The sequence below is a fragment of the Podarcis gaigeae genome, assembly GCF_964106915.1.
Source record: "Podarcis gaigeae genome assembly, chromosome: Z".
Classification (NCBI taxonomy): domain Eukaryota; kingdom Metazoa; phylum Chordata; class Lepidosauria; order Squamata; family Lacertidae; genus Podarcis; species Podarcis gaigeae.
This window is the reverse complement of record NC_139691.1, coordinates 16,337,534-16,359,664: the sequence shown is the minus strand read 5'-3', so window position 1 is coordinate 16,359,664 and position 22,131 is coordinate 16,337,534. Positions and strand designations below refer to the sequence as shown.

The window sequence follows — 22,131 nt, the reverse complement described above, 5'->3', positions numbered from 1 at the left end:
ACACAGGCCACTGTTTTGATAGCTGTGATGCTCCTTGGAATGACAATCTGCTGTGGTACAGCTTTGTATTTGGGGGTGGGAGAGATTCTGGCAATTTTAAAGCTGGCAGCGAACAGCACAGGCTTACATTTGGGGGGGGGGGGCACGTCCGCTTTGCATTTCAAAGAAATGTGGTGAGATAGGAGGAGACTGGTTTGTATCTAGTTGCTGGATCCCCAGCAAGCCAAGAATTTAACAAAGGGAAAGACATGTCCATATTGGGACGTACAGGCAGCTCTCGCTATCCAAACAATTGTTATATGAAAATTCACATATCCAAACACAAGGAATTAGTACCCAAACCTCGCTATACATCGCAGATTCAGATATCCAAACAGGCAGACCTGCATGTAGTACTGAAAACTAATAAGCAGCCTTAAACAAGCCTTACTTTTTCATGTTTTTCATGTTTTGCTGGTTTGTGGCAGCTGTTTCACCAGATACGCCTGGGGGTGGGGAGGTCGGACAGAGGAGAGAACATTTACCGGTATTCTCTCCCTGTTTGCCTTTTGCAGAGGGTTTTCCATATTTCATTTTGGCCATTTTGGGGTCAAAATTCCATGGTCAGTGGGGAGTAATGTGGGCCTTAGTGAAGGTCACTGAACCACAATACAGTGGTACCTTCAGGTTACAGACGCTTCAGGTTACAGATGCTTCAGGTTACAGACTCTGCTAACCCAGGAATAGTACCTCGGGTTAAGAACTTTGCTTCAGGATTAGAACAGAAATTGCGCAGCGGCGGCACGGTGGCCCCATTAGCTAAAGTGGTGCTTCAGGTTAAGAACAGTTTCAGGTTAAGAACGGACCTCCGGAATGAATTAAGTTCTTAACCCAAGGTACCGCTGGAACTGCCTGGCAACAGTAGCAGTCAGCCTGCAGACATAAATACTTTGAAACAAAATTTGGAAAAAATCTGAGGGGCTTGGACTTTGCTATTTTGACATCTTATGAGGTACCAGCAAGCACGGCTTGAAACATTGTGTTTTTGTAAAACCAACTCTGCTGAAGATTTAGCATTTGAAGGCTTTTGGACATGGGTTTTGTTTTCTCTGTGAACTGTATTTATTGATTCCCTTCTGAAAGACATTTTAAGCTCCCCCTAGAGGTTTTGGACTTTACAGCAGTGACATCCTCATACTTTCTGTTTCCCGGTCTCCTGGTTGAATGTTACCATCTGGGCTGTCTTTTTCTCATGGGAACAACTCAGCTTGACCTTGAGCCTTAGATAAATTTGGAATGAGTGGCGCAAAGAAAAAGGAGCCAAAAGAAAAGGAAAAAGAACAAAGACCGCGAACTAGACAAACAACTTTAGCCTCAGCCTTGCAGCAACGCAGATCTTCGGTACCCACTGTGCTCTCTGAGGAAGCAGCAGCTTCTCTGCCACGTGCAGGGGAAGGAGAAACAGAGGAACTACAATTGGAAGATATGGCCTCAGGAACAGCTGCCTCCATTTTAGAAAAAATATATGAAAAATTGGAATCTTTGGATAAGAAAGTGGAATCCTTGGATAAAAAAGCTGATGAGCAAACTTTTAAAATAGACCAAAACACCGAATGTTTAAATAAATTAGCTGGACAAGTGGCACAGAACGTGGAAACAATTGCAGAATTGAAGGGAGCTACAGGGGAGAACAGAAAATTGGTTGAAGACACCAGCCAAAGGCTGGGAAAGTTAGAAAAAGAGGTGAGGCCACTCAACAAACAAGTTGGTGAACATCAGACCTATCTCTCGATGATTGAACTGAGAAGTAGGGAGACCAACTTAAGGATTAGATCGATACCCGAAGTGGAAGAGGACAATCTGGCTGAGTTTTTGACCAAAATATTTTCCAAGCACTGGAACCTAGAAGAGACGGACTTTAAGATTACATCAGCTTTCAGACTTGGAAGACTGACAAAAAAAGACAAGCCCAGAGACTGTTTGATATCACTGAGATCAAAGGAGGAGAGGGACAAGATTTTGGGCCTACACTACGGAAAGTCACTGGACATCTTAGATAAGAGGATTGAGTTATACAAGGACGTTCCCAAACAGCTTTTGGATTTGAGATCGGAATATTTGGAATTAGCAAGACTTTTGAGGAGCAACGCCATCATCTTTAGGTGGGATTTTCCACAAGGACTATCTTTTACTTTCAGAGGGAGGAAGATCAAAATTAGAACATTGGAAGACAGAGACAAATTTCTGAACCAATACGGAGAGGACCTTCATAAAAAACTTGGATTACCATCAGAGCTCGAAACACCAGAGGTACCTGCACCCTTGGATTCTGAAGATTCAGCGAAAAAGGTACCACCCCCAGAAAAATAACCAGATCTATCCAGGATGTCTCTGCAACTTCTGAGTTGGAATATAAATGGCTGCAACATTCCGGAGAAAAGGAGGAAAATTTTTCACATATTAAAAAAGGAACAATTGGACATTATTTGCCTGCAAGAAACCCACGTGACTAGGCTCCACAGAAAAGTGCTGATAAATAAGAGACTCGGCCAAGAATTTATATCTTCAGACATAGTGAAGAAGAGAGGAGTGGTGATATATGCAAAAGAGAGCCTTTCACCTAAATTTTTATTTAAAGATGAACATGGCAGAATTTTGGCAATTGAAATACAATATCAAGGAGAAAAAATTTTGATATTAGGAATCTATGCACCAAATGATGGGAAATCGGAATTTTATAAGAAGTTGCATGAAAGCATGCTGGAATATCTGGACTATGACAACATCATAATGATGGGAGATATGAATGGGATTGTATCAACTAACATGGATAAGTCGCAAAGTCAAAAAGTTACCAAAGATGGCAGACTACCAAAGACCTTTTTTGAAATGACAGAAAATATGGGCTGGATTGACATATGGAGAATCAAGAACCCCCTAGGAAAAGAAGGAACATTTTTCTCTGAGGCTCAACTGACTTGGACAAGAATCGACCAAATTTGGATTACTAGAGGTCTGGCACCTAAGGTCAGGAAAGTGGAAATCTGCCCAAAAACCTGCTCCGACCATAATGCCTTGAAAATGGACATGACATTATTACCAACCGGCTCCTTTAGATGGAAGATGAATGACAATTTGTTTAGAAATCAGGAGATCATTAAGAAGGCCCAAAAAGTTATAAAGGACTATTTTGAAATAAACCTGAACACCGTGGTGGAAAAAAGAACAATTTGGGACGCAAGCAAAGCTGTGATGAGAGGGTTCTTGATACAACAGAATGCCATAAGGAAAAGGACACAAAATGAAAAGAAAGACAAGATTCTGGAGAAAATTAAAGAACTAGAGAAGAAGCTAAGAGCCAATCCGAAGTCACAGCCGATTTTGAGAGAAATTAAACTTCATCAGGCACAATATTCAAAACTGATAAACCAGGAAATAGAATGGAAGATTAAATCAATGAAACAAAAAACGTTTGAATCGGCAAATAAATGTGGGAAACTGCTGGCCTGGCAGTTGAAGAAAAGACAAAAATTGAACATAGTAACAAATTTGGAAATTGAAGGAAGAAGTATACAGAACCCCGTGGAGATTAGAAAGTGTTTTCAAAAATATTTTAAAAAATTATATACTCAAGGGCCGCAGAATGAAGTTGAGATTGAACAATTTTTGAGGAAAAACGGATTGGAAAAATTGTCACAAGAAAATAGATTACTCCTGAACAGCAAAATAACACGACAAGAGATTGAACTTGCCATTCAGAACTTGAAATTGGGCAAATCTCCAGGGCCAGACGGCTTGACCTCCAAGTACTATAAGACATTAAGTGATTATTTGATCCAACCACTGCTGGAGGTCAGCAATGAAATTATGGAGGGAAAGAAGGCGCCAGAATCGTGGAAAGAAGCGTTCATCACATTGATACCAAAATCAGAAACTGAAAAGACACAGCTCAAGAACTACCGCCCCATCTCCCTTTTAAATGTGGATTACAAAATATTTGCTGATGTTTTGGCAAACAGACTTAAAAGAGTTTTAAGTCAAGTAATTCATAAAGACCAAGCAGGCTTTCTCCCAGGCAGACATATGTTTGCTAACACAAGGAACATTATTGATGTTTTGGAACTTTTGCAAACTGACATAAACACTAAAGCAGTGCTAATTTTTATAGACGCGGAGAAGGCCTTTGACAACATCTCTTGGAAATTTATGAAGGGAAATTTAAAAGAAATGGGAGTGGGGAGGGGTTTTGAAAATGGGATTGACGCAATATATTCAGAACAAAAAGCAAAATTGATTGTTAATAATGTGGTAACAGAAGAGTTCAAAATTGAAAAAGGAACACGACAAGGCTGCCCGATTTCCCCTTTGTTATTTATCTCAGTCCTGGAGGTGCTCTTAAACTTGATCAGAAGGGACCGGTTGGTGCAAGGGATCCAGGTCGGAGCGAAACAATATAAACTTAAAGCTTTTGCAGATGACCTAGTTTTGACACTGCAGGAGCCGGAATCTAGTACGAAAAGAGTTTTACAATTGATTGACAATTTTGGTCGGGTGGCGGGATTTAAGTTAAACAAACAGAAAACTAAGGTGTTGGGGAAAAATTTGACAGATATTGAATCAGAACAGTTTCAGAGAGAAACAGAATTATCATTGGTGAAAAAGGTAAAGTACCTAGGGGTGAACATAACAGCAAAAAATCTGAGTCTATTTAAGGAAAATTATGAAAAATGCTGGTCTGAAATTAAGAGAGACTTGGACAGTTGGACAAAATTGAAGCTTTCTTTGTTAGGCCGAATTGCTGCTATTAAGATGAATGTATTGCCAAAAATGTTGTTTTTGTTTCAAACACTACAGATTATAGACAAGACGGAATGCTTCCGGAAGTGGCAGAGAGATATTTCTAAATTTGTCTGGCAGGGCAAAAAGCCCAGAATTAAGTTTAAGATACTGACTGACGCAAAGGAAAGAGGGGGCTTTGCCCTGCCAGACTTAAGGTTGTATTACGAAGCCGCAGCTTTCTGCTGGCTAAAAGACTGGCTACTTCTCGAAGACACTGATGTGTTGGATCTGGAAGGGTTTAATAATAATTTTGGTTGGCATGCATACTTATGGTATGACAAAGTTAAGATCAATAAGGCCTTTAAGAACCATATTGTCAGAAAAGCAGTGTTTAATGTCTGGACAAAATATAAAGACTTATTGGAAAATAAAACCCCAAGGTGGCTTTCACCTCTGGAAGCTAAGGCCCGAAAAAGACCCAATATGGAAGCCAATTGGCCAAAATATTGGGAAATATTAGAAAAAGATGGAAATAACTGGAAATTGCAGAGTATGGAAAAAATGAAGGATAAAGTGCGAGACTGGTTACATTACGCTCAGATTAAAGAAGTTTTTAAAAATGACAAAAAGCTAGGGTTCCAGGTGGAGAAATCGAAGCTGGAAACTGAACTGTTAGAACCTAAGACTAAGGTACTTTCAAGAATGTATAACTTGCTGTTGAAATGGAACACACAAGACGAAATGGTTAAATCGGCTATGATAAAGTGGGCACAGGACATTGGGCATAACATTATGTTTGAGGAATGGGAAAGGTTGTGGACCACTGGGCTAAACTTTACTGCATGTAATGCTTTGAAAGAAAATATAATGAAAATGATATACAGATGGTACATGACCCCAGTTAAGCTTGCCAAAATATACCACTCGTCTGACAATAAATGTTGGAAATGTAAAGAGAATGAAGGAACGTTCTTTCACCTCTGGTGGACTTGCCCTAAAGTGAAGGCCTTCTGGGAAATGATATATAATGAACTGAAAAAGGTATTTAAGTATACTTTCACTAAGAAACCAGAGGCCTTCCTTCTGGGTATTGTCGGCCAGAAGGTGTCAAAGAAGGACAGAACTTTCTTTATGTATGCAACAACGGCAGCAAGGATACTCATCGCAAAGAACTGGAAAACTCAAGATCTACCCACGCTGGAAGAATGGCAGATGCAGCTGATGGACTATATGCAGCTGGCGGAAATGACTGGCAGAATTCGAGACCTGGGAGAAGAAAGGATTGAAGAAGACTGGAAGAAATTTAAGATTTATTTACAAAATTATTGTAATTTGATGGAATGCTAAGAAGGATGCTTGATTATAAACAATTGGCCATCACTAAATTAGATGAGCATTATTAGATTATATTGTAATGATTGGTTATAAGATTACAAATAAGATGGTAATTTGCTTGAAAAATTTTATGAACAATGTAAGTGCGAGCGGATGACGTGAGGAAGTCCAAAGATGTTATGAAATTTTGTAAAGACACAAACAATGCTGTTTTTTAATTTTGTATCTCTTTTATTAAAAAAACCTAATAAAAATTTTGGAAAAAAAAAAAAACCCAAGGTACCACTGTACTGAAATGAAACCCCCATGTCCAGAGGCAGTCTACCTTAGCAAGAAGGGCATCCCTACCTGGAGATGCTACAAGGAATTGAACCTAGGACTTCCTTCATGCAAAGCAGACCCTTTTTCTTGAGGTACAACCTAAAATTAATAACCTAGTCCTCATGGTTCTGAATAATTTGAACAAAAACATAGGCATATGCACCCCAACACCCGCTTTGACCATGGAAGTTGTCCATCAACAGCCGTCTCCTCCATGAGGTTGCCCAACCCCTTTTAAAGCCATCTAAGTTGTGGCCATTATTGCCTCCTATGGCAGCAAGCTTCACAGTTTAAGTGCTGCATGAATAAGTCCCAAATGCTGCAAGCTTTCCTAATAGGGGGACAAATGCAGCTACATGCCTTCTGGAATTTGCTCCTCCAGAAAAGTTATGGAGATTAGCCCTTGTTGCAGTTTATTTCTAGCTGAGAAGAGCACCCTGGCTATTTTTAGCAAGCCATGTCTGAAATATCAAAATTCCCAGAGGAGCGCTATGGATGCAATCACCAGAAACAGACCTGGCTTTCTCAAAATCAGCAGTAACCAATACATACTGAAAGTTATCTGTTTCCGCAAACGCTCAGTCCGTTTGGGAGCTCAGTTAGGTATGAAGCTTGTGTGTGACTTTCTTTTAAAACAGCATTGGGGAAACTTCTGTCTCTGTGAGGACAGTGAGATGATAGCTAAGACCTCTGTTCTGACAGCCAGTATGGTGTAGTGGTTGGGAGAGACCAGGGTTCAGCTCACGGGATGACCCTGGGACAGTCACTGCCTCTTATAGGGTTGTTGTGGGAATCAATTAAGAAGGGGGAGAGCATTTACATCACCTTGAGCTCAATTAATCAATAAAATATACTAACATTTGTCATTATTCCAATTTAAAGCAGTATCATACAACTTTCAACAGTCATGGCTTCCCCCTATTTCCCTCACAGAACTACGACTCCCAAGTGGTTTATAACATGTAATCCCTCTTCACAGAAAATTCCCAAATCTCCTGCCTCCATTTTTTTTTTTGGTTTACCTTTTCGACATCTGCTTTCGTTACATTGATATCGGCGTCCATCTTTTCGAAATACTGCTGCGCCCTGTCCGCTTCTTTGCAGTCCCTTTCAAATCTTCTTTTGCTCTGTTAAGGGAAAGGTAGTGTTTCATAGCGGTTAGAGTGCCAAACTAGAACCTGGGAGATCAGGGTTCAAATCCCGCCATGAAGTTTGGGCCAGCTGGGTGTGACCTCTCAGTCTAACATACCTCACAGGGTTATTGTGGGGATTAAATGGGGAGGAGGAAAACTATCTAAACCACCTTGAGTTGCTTGGAGGAAAGGTGGGATACAAATTTAAATAACAACAACAACAACAACAATAATAATAATGGGAGGGAATAAAGTTTGAGCAAGGAATTCCCTGTCTCTTGACATCAGGCATTGCTGTACCCTTTTCAAAAAAAAATGTTTTGTTTAAGCAAGCTTATGTAGAAAGCTATGTGTTTTAATCTCTTTTCACTAATTATCTTTGGAATGCTTGAAATGGACTTTCAATTATGATTTTGATGTTTTGCTCCTCACATAAACTGCAATCAAGCAGTATATAAATGTAGTGAAATAAAGAATAAATAAAATAAGATATGGCTCAGGAGCACAACACCTAACCCACTTGACTTGCCTCTTCTGGAAAGAATGTTCCTGGACCTCGTGGAAATTGTCTGAGACCCTTCCTTGTGTGAAATCCCTGTGTAAGACCCACCAATGTCAGGAGGGTTGTTTTTTTTTAACTCACCGATTCAAGCTGCTTCCAGCAAGTTTCGATGTGCTGCTGAGCTTTTCTGCCGTCATGAAAGTGCTGTTGTAAAACCATAGCAAAGAGTTATTAAGGAACTGTACTGAGACAAAAACGTATGTACACCTGTTTGCCCTATATTTATTACATTTGGACATATGATATGCAACAGTTACACAAAATGAGATTTAAAATAAAACTGTATACACTCAGATAAACGTTTCTCAATATATTATCAAGCTGTGTTAAATGATGTTTAATAATGTATATGCTTAGATTTTTGACCATTAATAAAAGGTATTTTGAATCAATAACAATGTTAAGTTACAGGGGTTTATAGGAATTTATAGGGAGTAAGGAAGAAAATTAAAACATGCTTCATGCAAGTCAAACTACGGTGTAAACTATAGGTACTGTTCTGCTGTATGCCTCATGGTTCGTATAATCAATAAAATAATACCAAATTGCATAAAAATAGCCATGTTTCTTTTGGCCTCTTGCTAATTTTAATTTTTGTGTCAGTTTTTCCAATAATGGTGTTAACCAAATTGCATTATACTATTGGTCCACGATTAATAATTGCAATGATTTCCATGTCCTGGCAATGGTTGTTCTTGTAGCGGTTAATAAATGTGTTATGAGCTCTTTATTTCTAATTTGCAGCATATCATGACTATACAAATGAAGTAGAGCTAGTCCTGAAGTAATTGGAAATGCTTTTAATTAAAGACATTTCTGTAAATACATTTTACCAAAATATTTATATTTTTGGACACTATCACCACATATGCTGATATGTCCTTATAATGGGACATCCTCTCGAACACATGGGATAACTGTTCGGTTTTATATAGAATAGGTGTCTTGATGTAAAGTACAGTGATACCTTGGGTACTTGAATGGCTTGGCTCCCGAACAAATCGGCTCCCGAACACAACAAACCTGGAAGTAAGTGTTCCATTTTCCTAAAGTTTTTCGGAAGCCAAATGCCTGACACAGCTTCCGCAGCTTCCAATGGAGTGCAGGAAGCTCCTGCAGCCAATCGGAAGCTACACCCACCTATTTCTATATTCCCAGTCATAGAATCATAGAATTGTAGAGTTAGAAGGGACCCAAAGGGCCATCTAGTTCAACCCCTTACAATGTATTTTTAAAATATATATACTTTAAATGAGATTCTCTTCCAAGCCACATTAGTTTCTGGGTCAGCAACTTGTTTCTCTTAACTAGCCAACATGGTGCCCTCCAGGCAGTAGTGTGGTGGCAAATCCCAGCTACACCCCTCCACTCCACCCAGCTATGCCCCTTTCTAAGATTATACAACCTTCTAGCACTATACCAAGGGTCAGCAAACTTTTTCAGCAGGGGGCCGGTCCACTGTCCCTCAGACCTTGTGGGGGGCCGGACTATATATATATATATATATATATATATATATATATATATATTTGGGGGGGTGAACAAATTCCTATGCCCCACCAATAACCCAGAGATGCATTTTAAATAAAATGACACATTCTACTCATGTAAAAACACACTGATTCCCGGACCGTCCGCCAATACATTGCAATGATCAGTGAAGATCTCCCCGTGTTGCCTTTCAGAGCACGTTACTTTTGGGTTTTGCCGCTCGTACATGCGGATGCTCAAAATGATGTCACGCGCATGCGCAGAAGCGGCGAATCACGACCCACGTAGATGCGGGTTGCATTCGCTTCAGGATGTGAACGGGGCTCTGAAACGGATCCCATTCACATCCAGAGGTACCACTGTACTGCAATTATCTTCTGAAGTTCCATTGTATGTAACAGAACTTGCGCCCCATTCTGTTGAAACTGGAGCCCCTTATGTTTTCAATGTCCCTAAACACTTAGCTTTGGAGCAAGCACAACTCCTCAAGTGTCCTTTCTACCCACCTTTTCCAGAGTGACCTTAGGAGCCCATCCTCAGTGGCTGACTCACCTCCTTTCAATTCTGATGGGCTCCAATGACATATTAATTGGAAAGCTCTAGGAGGCAGGGGCCCAGCTTCAGAAACAGCAATGGGTCTATGACCCTAGACCACTACACCTCTGCCTCCAGATGTTAGTCTGAAATGATGGGAGTTGCACCACATTGGCCACCCCAGCCCTAACTAGAAAGGGGAACATTTTTTGGTTGTCTAACTTCTGCTCTGATATTACTGGGTCTCAGTTAAGTCTTGCCCATAATTTTTGGTAGATCTACTCAGAGTATCTTAGCCAGGTTACCATACTCATACCTACAACGAACACTCAATTAAAGGCCAGCTGAAGCCATAAAAGGCAATGCAGCTGGATTATGGGCAGAGCTGAAAGAGTAATTGTTTCCCATTAACTCTGATGACACCCGTCCTGCGCCAATCTTTTCTACCACATGGAGAATAATTATCTCCTTTTTTTAAAAGGAAAATCCAACATCCACTGCAATACAGCATTAGAAAAAAGACATTCTGAATATGAATTCCTCTTCTCTGGAGCTGCTTCACTGTCACATCAACCTGTGGGATATTTTAATACCTGCTAAGCAGATAAAAGTAAGGCAGCTTACACCGCCTGCAACTCCTGGGGGGGATTGCAATACACGCTCGCCTACTCTCCTCCAGGGCTAATGTTTCTTTCAAAGCACACTAAGGCTCAGGGGCCTGTTCCAGATAGACCCAGAATGGGAAAGAGAAATGTACATATTTATTTACCTAGACATTGCCTAGTTGACAATCATAGAATTGCAAGAGACCTCAATGATAATCTAGTCCAACCCCCTGCGATGCAGGAATCACATTATTTATAAATGTGGAATTAATGGGTTGCATCTGGTGCTAGCCCTAGTCAGATCTACAGAATTTAATGGGTGTGACTAACTTAGCCCTGTTAGAGTAGATCCATTGGAACTAATAGGCTTAAGCTAGTCATGCCCATTGAATTCAATGGGTCTACTCTGAGTAGGTCTAGTATTGGAAACAACTCCCCCCCCCCTTTTTAGTCAAGTTTAATTTGTAATATTTTATTTCCTGGTGTTTAGGAGGATATTCCCTTTAGCAGATACTATGTTTTATGAAATTTATGAAATTTATGAGATTTCCCTTGTGTTGGTTCCCTTGTGGGGTGAATATGATGCTTGCTTTCATGATAAAAAGGATGTTCTATTGGTGGCCATCATTGCTTCTTGCAGGAGTGAATTCCACAGTTTAACTAAGCACGGTGTAAAGAATTACTTCCATTTATCTGTCCTGTTTTGTAACAGTAAAAGGTAAAGGGACCCCTGACCATTAGGTCCAGTCGTGGCCGACTCTGGGGTTGCGGCGCTCATCTCGCTTTATTGGCCGAGGGAGCCGGTGTACAGCTTCCGGGTCATGTGGCCAGCATGACTAAGCAGATTCTGGCGAACCAGAGCAGCGCACAGAAACGCCATTTACCTTCCCGCCGGAGCGGTACCTATTTATCTACTTGACTTTGGCGTGCTTTTGAACTGCTAGGTTGGCAGGAGCAGGGACCGAACAACGGGAGCGCACCCCATCGCAAGGATTCGAACCGCCGACCTTCTGATCGGCAAGCCCTAGGCTCTGTGGTCTAACCCACCCGTGTCCTTTTGTAGCAGTAGGCAATGACTAGAGAAAACTGGGTCCCTTTAATTGAAGCATCATATTGTGACATGGGTACTGCTAGGAAACAGGCTGCACCTGGTGCTACTACTATAGAAAGGTCTCAGCTCCAGCTTGTTCTTGGCTGGAGCAATGCTGGAAAGACCCCAAGGGCCACTCAGTCCAACCCCCTGCAATGCACAACGAATCCCTGGTAGATAGTCACCCAACCTCTGTGGAAAAAATCTCCAACAGAGACTACCAGCTTCAGGGGGCATCTGTTCCACTGTGGAACAGCACTTAGTTCTTCCTGATGTTTAGCTGGAACCTCCTTTCTTGTCATTTGAATCCATTGGTTCAGGTCCTACCCTCTGGAGCAGCAGGGGAAAAAGCTTGCTCTGACTTCCGAGTGATGGCCCCTCAGATATATATCACTTGGCTGCAAGTCTTGGAAGACCAGCTTCCCGCCTTGTAGACCTTTTCCCACCTGGCCTGGAGGGGCCCCGAATGACTCCATCTACAAATGCTGAGGCTGCTGAACAGACTCAAGGGGCTTTAGTTGGGAGGGTTGTTGCTATTATTGCTATTAATTTTTTGCACCTTTTAGATCTTATTATTATTTATGTGGAAATTGTTTGATTTGGTTTGTATGTTTTATTTATGACAACTTTTAAGAGTTTTTTCATGTTGTAAGCCACCTTGAACATGCCTCAACTATGGAAAGGCAGCATAAAAATAAAATGTTGCATGGATGCATGTACAGTGGTACCTCGCAAGACGAATGCCTCGCAAGACGAAAAACTCGCAAGACGAAAGAGTTTTTCGTTTTTTGAGTTGCTTCCAAGACGAATTTCCCTATGGGCTTGCTTCGCAAGACGAAAACGTCTTGCGAGTTTGTTTCCTTTTTCTTAAAACCGCTTGATGAGGTGCAGTTGCGACTTGACTGTGCTTCGCAAGACGAAAAGACTCGCGGAATGAATTAATTTCGTCTTGCGAGGTACCACTGTATGTAAGATGGCTATCACATCTCCTCTCAGTTTCCTATTTTCCAGGCTAAACATATCCAGCTCCTGCAACCATTCATCATAAGGCTTGGTTTCTATACCCTTTATCATTTTGGCTGCCCGCCTCTGCATACCTTCCAGCTTATCAATATCCTTCTTAAAGAAGCATATTCAGAGCTCAGTATTCCCCAAAGCACAGCCTCAGATCCAGCCCAACCTCATTCCACCTCGCCTTGTATCCAGCTTTTAAACCTGACCTCCCAAAAATGTTACTGGGAGCAATGAGGGCAGAATGGTGGATGAACCATCCCAGAGGCCTTTGCTTCTGTTTTGTTTTACTGTACTTAATTTCCTGGATATCAAACCTTCCAGGCAACTGCGGGGGGTGGGAGTGGGGGAGCCAGCAACTTCACATTTTCCACAGCTAAAATAGCTGCCTGGCCAAAACAAAAGATATTTTAATTCAGTGTGATCTGTAATTCTCATTTTTCCAGGTTGCGAAATACGTAAGAGACAAGAGATTAATCCCAGTCTGGGCACAGAGAAAGTCTTTTCTGAGGCCGCACGGAAAAGCTTTTTAAAAACAATATCATAATAATGGGACAACAAGGTACTAAAACCAAAGATTAGTGGGGGATGAAACCCAGGGATGGGAATAGTAAGTTTTAAACAGTTTAAACTATACTGCTATTATTTCAAGCACTTGGAAAGGAATAAAGGGTACAAATCCCCCCCTCACCTAGGATGGTGCACAGTCTATCCAACTAGATCCAGGTTCCCAAATTGCCGTGACCGAGGGAATACCCAAATCTACCAGGATCCAGTCCTGAAATCATTCACTCGCAAGACTAATGCTTAATCAGGGTTTTTAAACTCCTAATTAATGTCATTGGGAAGGGGAAGGAGATGCTGTGCCTCCACCTCCCTGGACAACTGCAGGATTGAACCCTCTGCTCACCAGCTGGTGATCCAATCCTGCTGGGTGCTGCCTCTCCAGGGTGCTCCCTGTGGTGAGCTGGTGAGTGGAGAGGTCAATCCTTATCAGTTTTGAATGCACCCACATTTCTCTGCTGGAAAAAGGTGTGCTCAGCACAAGCTTCTACTTCCTACCCAAGATAGCATAAGAAGAGCCTTCTGGATTAGGCCAGTGACCCATCTAGCCCAACATCCTGTTCTCACAGATGCCCCAATGGAAACCGACAAGCAGGACCTGAGTGAAAGAGCAACCCTTTCCCCTCCTGTTCTTTCCAGCAACTCATATTCAGAAGGGTGAGCATAGCCACCGTGGTTAATAGCCATGGCTGCCTTCTCCTCCTCCATGAATTTGCCCAATCCTTCTTTAAAGCCATCCAAGTTGGTGGCTTTCACTGTGTCCTTTCAGAGTTCCACAGTTTAACTCTGCACTGTGTGGAGAATCCTTCCTTTTATGTGTCCTGAAATCTTCCAACCTCCACCTTCATGGATTTTAGTCCATGAGTTCTTGCATTATGATGGAGAAAATATTTTCTTTCCACCTCTTCTATGCCTTGCACAATACAGCGGTACATCTGGTTACGAACTTAATTCGTTCCAGAGGTCCGTTCTTAACCTGAAACTGTTCTTAACATGAGGTACCACTTTAACTAATGGGGCCTCCCGCTGCTGCCGCCGCCACGCAATTTCTGTTCTCATCCTGAAGTAAAGTTCTTAACCCAAGGTACTACTTCCGGGTTAGCAGAGTCTGTAACCTGAAGTGTTTGTAACCTGAGGTGTTTGTAACCCAAGGTACCACTGCAATGCCCTATAACGGTTCTGCAGTGAGTTTTCACAAGACTTGGCCAAAGCCTGGTTCTCTGCAAACTGGCCCAAGTTTGGGCTTTGGCCTTCAGCCAAATCTGGTGCACAGCCCTAATTTCTTCACTCGTGAGGCTTCAAGACAAACAGGGCTTTTAAAAGGAATTTATTTTAACTGCATCAAGCATCCCCTTCAAGGGATGAATCTATTTTATGCCTCAAATGCAGAGAGGAAGCCGACAGATACCCAAGATCCTTGCTAAATATTCAGAGAGATTTCTTCAGTTGAGTCACTGTAAAGTGCGTTTGTGTGTCTGTTTTTAAAATCAGTTGGTAAGCAACTAATGTGTTTGTTTCTCACAATGACAGATTTTGGAAACTTGACATCAACTCTCTCCATATCAACATAGTCCAAAACACTGAGTGTGTCAGACTTTGAAGATCCATGGTTCATACCGCAGCTGAAAGTCCTGGGTGGACAATTTTTACCTCTGCGCAATAGGCTCATTTCTTCACAACTCTCTCTATCCTCTAACCAGTCAAGCCATCACAACAAGGGATTATCATTTAAAGTTTCCACCAGGTAGCATATGATCACTTGAAAGGAAGTGTGGTGTAGTGGTTTGAGTGTTGCATTTGGACCAGAGAGACTAGGGCTGGGCAGTATCAGCTTTTCAACATCGCGGTATATCACCAGCCAAACATCACGGTCTGGGGATATACCACGAAGTTGAAAAGACAAGCTGCACTGGCCTCAGACCGTGAGGCACCAGGTAAAATTGCTGCAGCTCTCACTGCGGGAGCTGAGGCAGTTTCACCCCAGCACCTAGTGGGCTGGGACAAGGTGGCTTGTTTGTACAGCTCAGCTGGGGCGCGACAGGGCTCCTGATCCCCAACTGAGCCATCCCTGGTATTGTCCCCCCCCCCCGAGTGGGAGACAGTGTCAGGCTGGGGGACCCTTTAACTGCTCAGCTGAGGGGAGTGACAGGACTGTCCCCTCCAGCCATCAGGGCTGGTAGCCATTGATAAGCCTTGTCCAATGCTCTTTTAAAGCCATCTGAAAGCCAAGGGGGGAGAGCAACTGCCAGATTAGGATATGGCATACTCTTGGAACCTAAAACGTTTATGCTTGGTTATCCAAAATACAGTGGTACCTCGGGTTTAAAGATGCAGAGAGAGGAACAAGCTGTATTGGTGCTTCACTGATGCAGCTTTTTTCTCCCTCTGCACAGTATGAGGGCAGAATGGGGTGGAAGAAGTTGCTAGTAGAGGGACTCAGGAGCGGTGGTCATTTCACCAGTGAAGCCAACATCGCAGTCTGCTCCTCATACCAGTCCTGGGTGATATATTGATATATCTCCCAGGCCTAATAGATACCTTGGTTGAAATCCTTACTCAGCCATGAAGCTCACTAGGTGACTTTAGACTGTACACTCTCCACCTAACCAACATCTAAGAGTTGTTGTGAAGAATAAAATAGAATGCGAGGAGGGAAATAATAATTCTGACTTTGGTAGTCATGGTGAGGATCAAACAAAACTATGCCAGTGTAGCTCTCCTATGGATCACTAGAAAAATTACGCAGCTCACCAGAAACTTGGGTTGATTGTTTTAAAAGTGGAAGTCAGGAAGCAAAGTTCTACAATCTATACTTCATGCAGAATCACAATGTACACCCAAATTTTGTACATCATGTTCAGGACCAGTAGACCACACACACACACACACACACACACACACAGAAAAACAGAAGAAGAGCCTGCTGTATCTGGCCACTGGCCCATCTAGTCCATCTTCCTGTTCTCACTGTGGCCAACCAGATGCCCCAATATGAAGCCTGCAAGCAGGACTTGAGCACAAGAGGACTCTACCCTCCTATGGTTTCCAGCACCTGGTAATTCAGAAGCATAGCTACCTCCGACTATGGAGGCAGAGTGTAGCCATTGTGGCAAGTAGCCATTGATAACCATTTTCTCCATGAATCCTTTCAATGCTCATTTAGAGCCATTCCAGTTGGTGGCCATCATTGTCTTCCATAGCTTAACTGCACTGTGTGAATGAGTCCTTTCTTTCCATATGTCCTGAATCTTCCAACATCTAACTTCATTGAATGCCCATGAGTTCAAGTGATATAACAGAGGTAGAAAAACTTTTCTCCATCCCCTTTCTCCATGCCACGCATGATTTCATAAACTTCTATCATGTCGCCTCTTATTCACCTTTTCTCCAAACTGAAAAGCCCCAAATGCTGCAACTCTTCCTCATAGCGAAGTCACACCATCTTCATCATCATTTCAGTTGCCCCTTTCTGAACCTTTCCGATCTCCATGATATTCTTTTCAGTGAGGCAATCAGAGAAGGCCCTCTGTCCTTCTTTGCACCCACAAGGAAGCTACTCCAAACTCAATGTCTCACAAAAGGATAACGGCTGCCAGCATGACATCAGCTGAGCTCTCTCTGTGTGTGCAAAACACAATGACTCACGGTGCAATCCCAACGATGGAGCTGCCTTGGACATGAGCAGATGTTTTAAATAATCAAAACATAAAGCACTGCAATAGATGCATCTCAAAACAAGCGGGGGGGGGGGTTGAGGGTGAGGCAGGACCGAGCAGCTTGTGCTGCTGTATTGAGCAAGGATCATGTGAAATATTTTGCTCATGAAAGGTTCCATTAAAAAAATAAAAAATGAAAAAGCCTCATTTGTATTGAAGAAACAATTGGTTAATTGTCCCCACAAGGCACTGTTTGGATTTACTAGTCAACAGACGAATAATCTTGGCTGGAGCTGGAGCAAACACTTTGGCTGATTATTTATGGACATTTCCTGCAAACCTCTTTGAAAATCAAAATGAAAAACAAAATTAAGGAAAGCACCCCCGCATTTTCCAGTCAATGGGTCGTGACTGTCAATTTCAGTTTCTGATCGTTTGTCTGTTAATCTTAAATGCAGCAGCTCTCCATATCTCCACATTGGATTGCAATCAAAAACTTTTACCCTCAAACTTAGCAGGGATGGTGCCTGGTTGACTTCCAGTGGGAGGGAGTTCCACAGAGTCAGGCCCATGACACTGAAGGGTATGCTTTATCGTTGGCACAAATTATGCTTCTGGCCCAAGTGGGGTCACTAATAGTTGCTTCACAAATGAGCTCATTGATCAACTCAGGATGTACAGGACAAGGCAGCCCTGAAGGTAATATGAATCAGCACTCATGGAAATGTGGTTTCTGAGATGTGACAATAATAAGAACCCTGCCGCATCAGGCCAGTGGTCCACCAAGTCCAGCATCCTGTTCTAACTATGGCCAACCAGGTGCCCATTATGGAAAAGCCAGTAGCAGGATTCAAGAACAAGAGCACCCTCCCCCTGCCCTGCAGTTTCCAGTTTTCTTAATTCAGAAGCAATACTGTCTCTAACCATGGTGGCAGAGCATGGACGTTGTGGCTGGTAGCCATGCCATATAGGCAAAGGACAAGGGGGGACAGGAATGACATCAGCCTCTCCCCCTATACACGCACACAAGCTGAAGTCCATTTGAGCCTACTCTTCATCAGCCGCATCTATAATTCTCCCTATTTTTGGATCAAAGCCCTTCACACAACAGTGCAAAAGGGATCACAGGTACAAGGTCTTCAGAACAATCCATGCACACAAAGGGGTGGGGCGGGGAGACACTTTCTCCACAGACACTTGCTCATCATGTAATGGATTCACTGGGACTTGAGCCAGGTAAGAAATAACCTTCACCATGTTTCTCCTTCCTCTGCAGCAACAGCAGACAGATGAATAGATCCAACGCTCTGGTCCATCTGAAGAGGGTCTTTCACTTTCAAACTATTAACCACAGGTAATATGACTTGACCACTGGATCAGGTCAAAAAGGTACCATCCAGTCCAGAATCCTGTTCTCACAGTGGTCAACCATTGTGGGAAGTCCCCAAGGAAGAAACGGAGTGAATGGTTGTTACTCAGTACAGTGGTACCTCGGGTTAAGAACTTAATTCGTTCTGGAGGTCTGTTCTTAACCTGAAACTGTTCTTAACCTGAGGCACCAGTTTACCTAATGGGGCCTTCTGCTGCCACTGCTGTGTTATTTCTGTTCTCATCCTGAAGCAAAGTTCTTAACCCGAGGTACTATTTCTGGGTTAGCAGAGTCTGTAACCTGAAGTGTACGTAACCTGAAGCATATGTAAACCGAGGTACCACTGTATTCCGAGACAGACTAACTTTGAAGATGGAGGCTCCTTTCTTAACTACCATTGTGAAGAAGAGCTCTGTGGGATCAGCACAAAACGCCATCTAGTCCAGCACCCTGTTCTCACAGTGGCCAACTAGATGCCTCGAAGAGGAAGTCAGCAAGCAGGACATAGGCTCAACAGCAACGCTCTCCTCACTTGTTATTATGAATAATAATGATGATGTTGTTGAAATTTTAATGTGTCCCCACACAAGAGTTTTTGGAATTGCTGGTATGATTTTAAAAATGACAATTTTCTGCATTCCCGTCCCGTTCTCTCAACTGGTCCAGCAATGTGGAAGAGAAACCTGTCAGAACAATAATCCAGGCAGGCCTCAGACGTCAGAGGGAAGAAGCTAATGGCGCAGATCTCCCCCACCCCCACCCCAGCTGTGGGCCTGTGCTGAATTCCACGTTATTGTCTTCAAGAAAGGCCCCTTTGATTTTAGTCGTTTGACTGTTTCCAGTCAGATGAGGCCTCGACACAATGTTCAATGGCACGTTTTCTATCGGTTGCTCTGCTGTTAATAACCCAGTGCTGTTTATGTCAGCGGGGTCAGACTTGGGACGCATTAAAAAATGTTATACTGGGCCATGTGCTGTAGTCAAGGTGGAATTCGGACCACTGGAATGGGCATTCTAGAACCGGGGGTGTCCTAGCCTGAGCTTAATTTCAGGCGGGTCGAGGCCTAGTTTCATGTAGGCAACAAGGAGAGAAAAATCAGGTGTGGATGGAGAGAGAAAGGGGGTTGGTAAGAATGCAAGAGAGAAAAGAGGCTGCCCCCGCCCACTTTTCAAATATGCCCCACCCACATTTCAAATCTGCCCCACCCACTTTATATCTGGCTCCACCCACATGCATCTCTCATGGACATGATGTTAAGTGCTCACAGCACCACGGACTGAACCCAACATCAGTCATATTCAGAGCAGCCCAGCTGAAAGTAGTGGACTTGAGTCCCTGACTTTCAACTTCCTCTCAGGAGAAGTTTGTTGGATACAACCCCGTGTGAGGAGAGGATAGCAGGAGAGATTAGCCTGCTATCATGAAATTCCTAAGGTGGATTCCTGAGCCAGAAAGCAAGAGATTCAACAAACCACCCACTCAATAGATATACTATTGATGAACAAAGGCATCACACTCAAATTCAAACGTCACAAGGTGGGTGGTACTGTTTTGACTCAATCAGAGATTCTAGTCCTCATGGAGGTGATCTAGATGCCAGTGCCTTTCCTCCAGGGCTAACTGGGGTGTATTTTTTTCTGCTGCAAATCTGTGTTTCTCATGGGTGCCATCTAGGCTGCAATCCAAGTCCATCTACTTGACTTGAGCAATCCACCAGACCCTATAAAGGCAAGCTTTGGGACCAGAGGCTTCGGTGTGAGCAACTTGTCTTGCTGCAATAGGTTCCTGGAAGACTAAAGCTCATTTCCTTTGGAACTTGCCTGCCTGCCTGCCTGAGATCACACTATTTGCGTCTGGCCCTCCAAACCTCTGGTCTTAGTCCAGCCCAGAAGAGGCCAAGGTGTGGCCTTCAGAAGTTGCTAGACTACAACTCCCATTATTCCTAACCACTGACCATACTTGCTGGGGCCAATGGGAATTGGAGTCCAACAGATTTTTTTGGGGGGGACACCCATTCCCATCACAGCACCATTGTCCTAGTCTTTCAAGAAGAACGTAAGAGTCTGGCCACTGGATGAGGCCAGTGGCCAATGAGATGCCACTTCTGCCTGGGATGCTACTCTTCCTATGCGCGGGGATTTTTCTTTAAATTTTGAAATGGAAGAACATTCCATTCTATGAGCCTTCACTTTCCGGATGAAGTCCGCACACAGTTTGCCCCCCAACAATTGTAGCTGCTGAAGAATGAGATCTGCCCCCAGGATCGTGTGATGCTGTTGTCCTGGACAAAGGTACTGAAATGTTGACCCTTGGGAATGCACCTGGTGCTTACCATCCATAGTTGGGCTCTGTGTCAGTCCCAACCAGCCACTAAGAGGTGCACAAACCTTTCAAACTTGCTTTTCTGGCTTCACCCAGAAGCCAGGAGGAATCAGATGAATATAACAAATAGTTGTTGTTCCTTGCATTATAAGGGATTGGACTAGATGACTGCTAGGGGGTGCCTTCCAACTCTAGTTCTATGGTTCTATGACCTCTGAAGGTATGGACTCTTCTCCATTGGAAGTTTGTGAAGAGAGGTTGCATAGCTATCTTTTCAGGATTCTTTAGCTGTGGTTCCTGCATTGCATGGAAAGTGGACTACTAGATGACCTACGGGTGACCCTTCCAACTACACAATTCTATGATTCAAAAATGTGGACTTTGCAAGGTATCACTGATGGGCAAATACTGGAATCTAAGTCAGCTAAGAATCCGATTCCTTGGATCGTTACCGGCTGCCAGCCACTGTTTACTTGAGAGAGAATATGTGTGTCATATTGCATTACGTAGCGGAGTTGGTTTATTATTTCAGCCTGTAATCATCCCTTTTACCCTACCGCGAGCTAATTGCACGTTTACATGGAGGAGGAGGAAAAAGAAAGAAAGGAGAGGCAGGAGAATCCTGCCTGGAAACCTGAAACCACTCATTGCCTCAACCCCCCTCTGATCCAGATCATAACCAAAAGCCTCTGTCTCCCACGGCGCCCTCAAGGCGTGAGCCACTGCATTATTTATGCCTTACAGCAAAGGAACAACTGAGAGCCTATGTCTCAAAAGGGCTGCAGGAGGGTGGGACGGTGCCGGGGGGCAGGGGAATTGGAAGAGCAGAGAGAGCATGGCTTGCTTTAGCATTCACCAGCTCGAGTGCTACAGCCAAAGCCAGGCGAGGCAAGTCCTTTACAGCTTTTAAGTATCCTTGTAAAACCAGCTGCTGCTGTGGGCACCAGTCGCCAGAGTATGCAGCCTTGCGCCAAGTAACAGGGTCGGTTCCATCTAGCCTCTCTCTCTTTCTCTGCGCCCCCCAACTGCGCGCCACCCCCTCTCTCTCTGCACTACACTCCCTTTCTCTCTCTCATAAATGACATGAAAGAGGGAGGGATTCCTCAGTCGTCCCAGTGAGTAACAGCGGGACCCCAGCTTCTGGAGGGCCACAAAAAACCAGGCCTGGCTTCAGTCAGGGGCCTTACATCAAGTGAGGGTACAGGGTTTTTTTGTTACCTGTCCTAGGCCTTCATGACAGGAAGGGATACCATTCTGAATCAGGGGCACGGATCTGTTTTAGCCCTCTGGTAGCTGTTGGGATTCCCAAGCATGGGCAATGGTCACGGATGACTGCAACTGTAGTACAGTGGCATCCAGGGGGCCACTGGTTCCCTGCA

The 22,131-nt window shown here is 43.4% G+C and overlaps 1 protein-coding gene across 21 annotated transcripts in view; it reads right to left on the bottom strand.

The window, feature by feature from the left end:
* The window catches only part of FNBP1 (formin binding protein 1), a 118,181-nt gene that overhangs the window by 43,137 nt on the left and 52,913 nt on the right, over positions 1-22,131 (bottom strand). For all 21 annotated transcript variants that reach the window (XR_014560163.1, XR_014560164.1, XM_083721955.1 and 18 more), the window contains exons 5-6: positions 8,191-8,253; positions 7,437-7,541 (exon numbers count right to left, since the gene is read on the bottom strand). Coding sequence is in view for 19 of the 21 variants with exons in the window: in XM_083721955.1 (XP_083578081.1) it covers positions 7,437-7,541; positions 8,191-8,253 (168 nt within the window). In the remaining 2 variants the exon portion in view is untranslated. The remainder of the gene's footprint in view (positions 1-7,436; positions 7,542-8,190; positions 8,254-22,131) is intronic.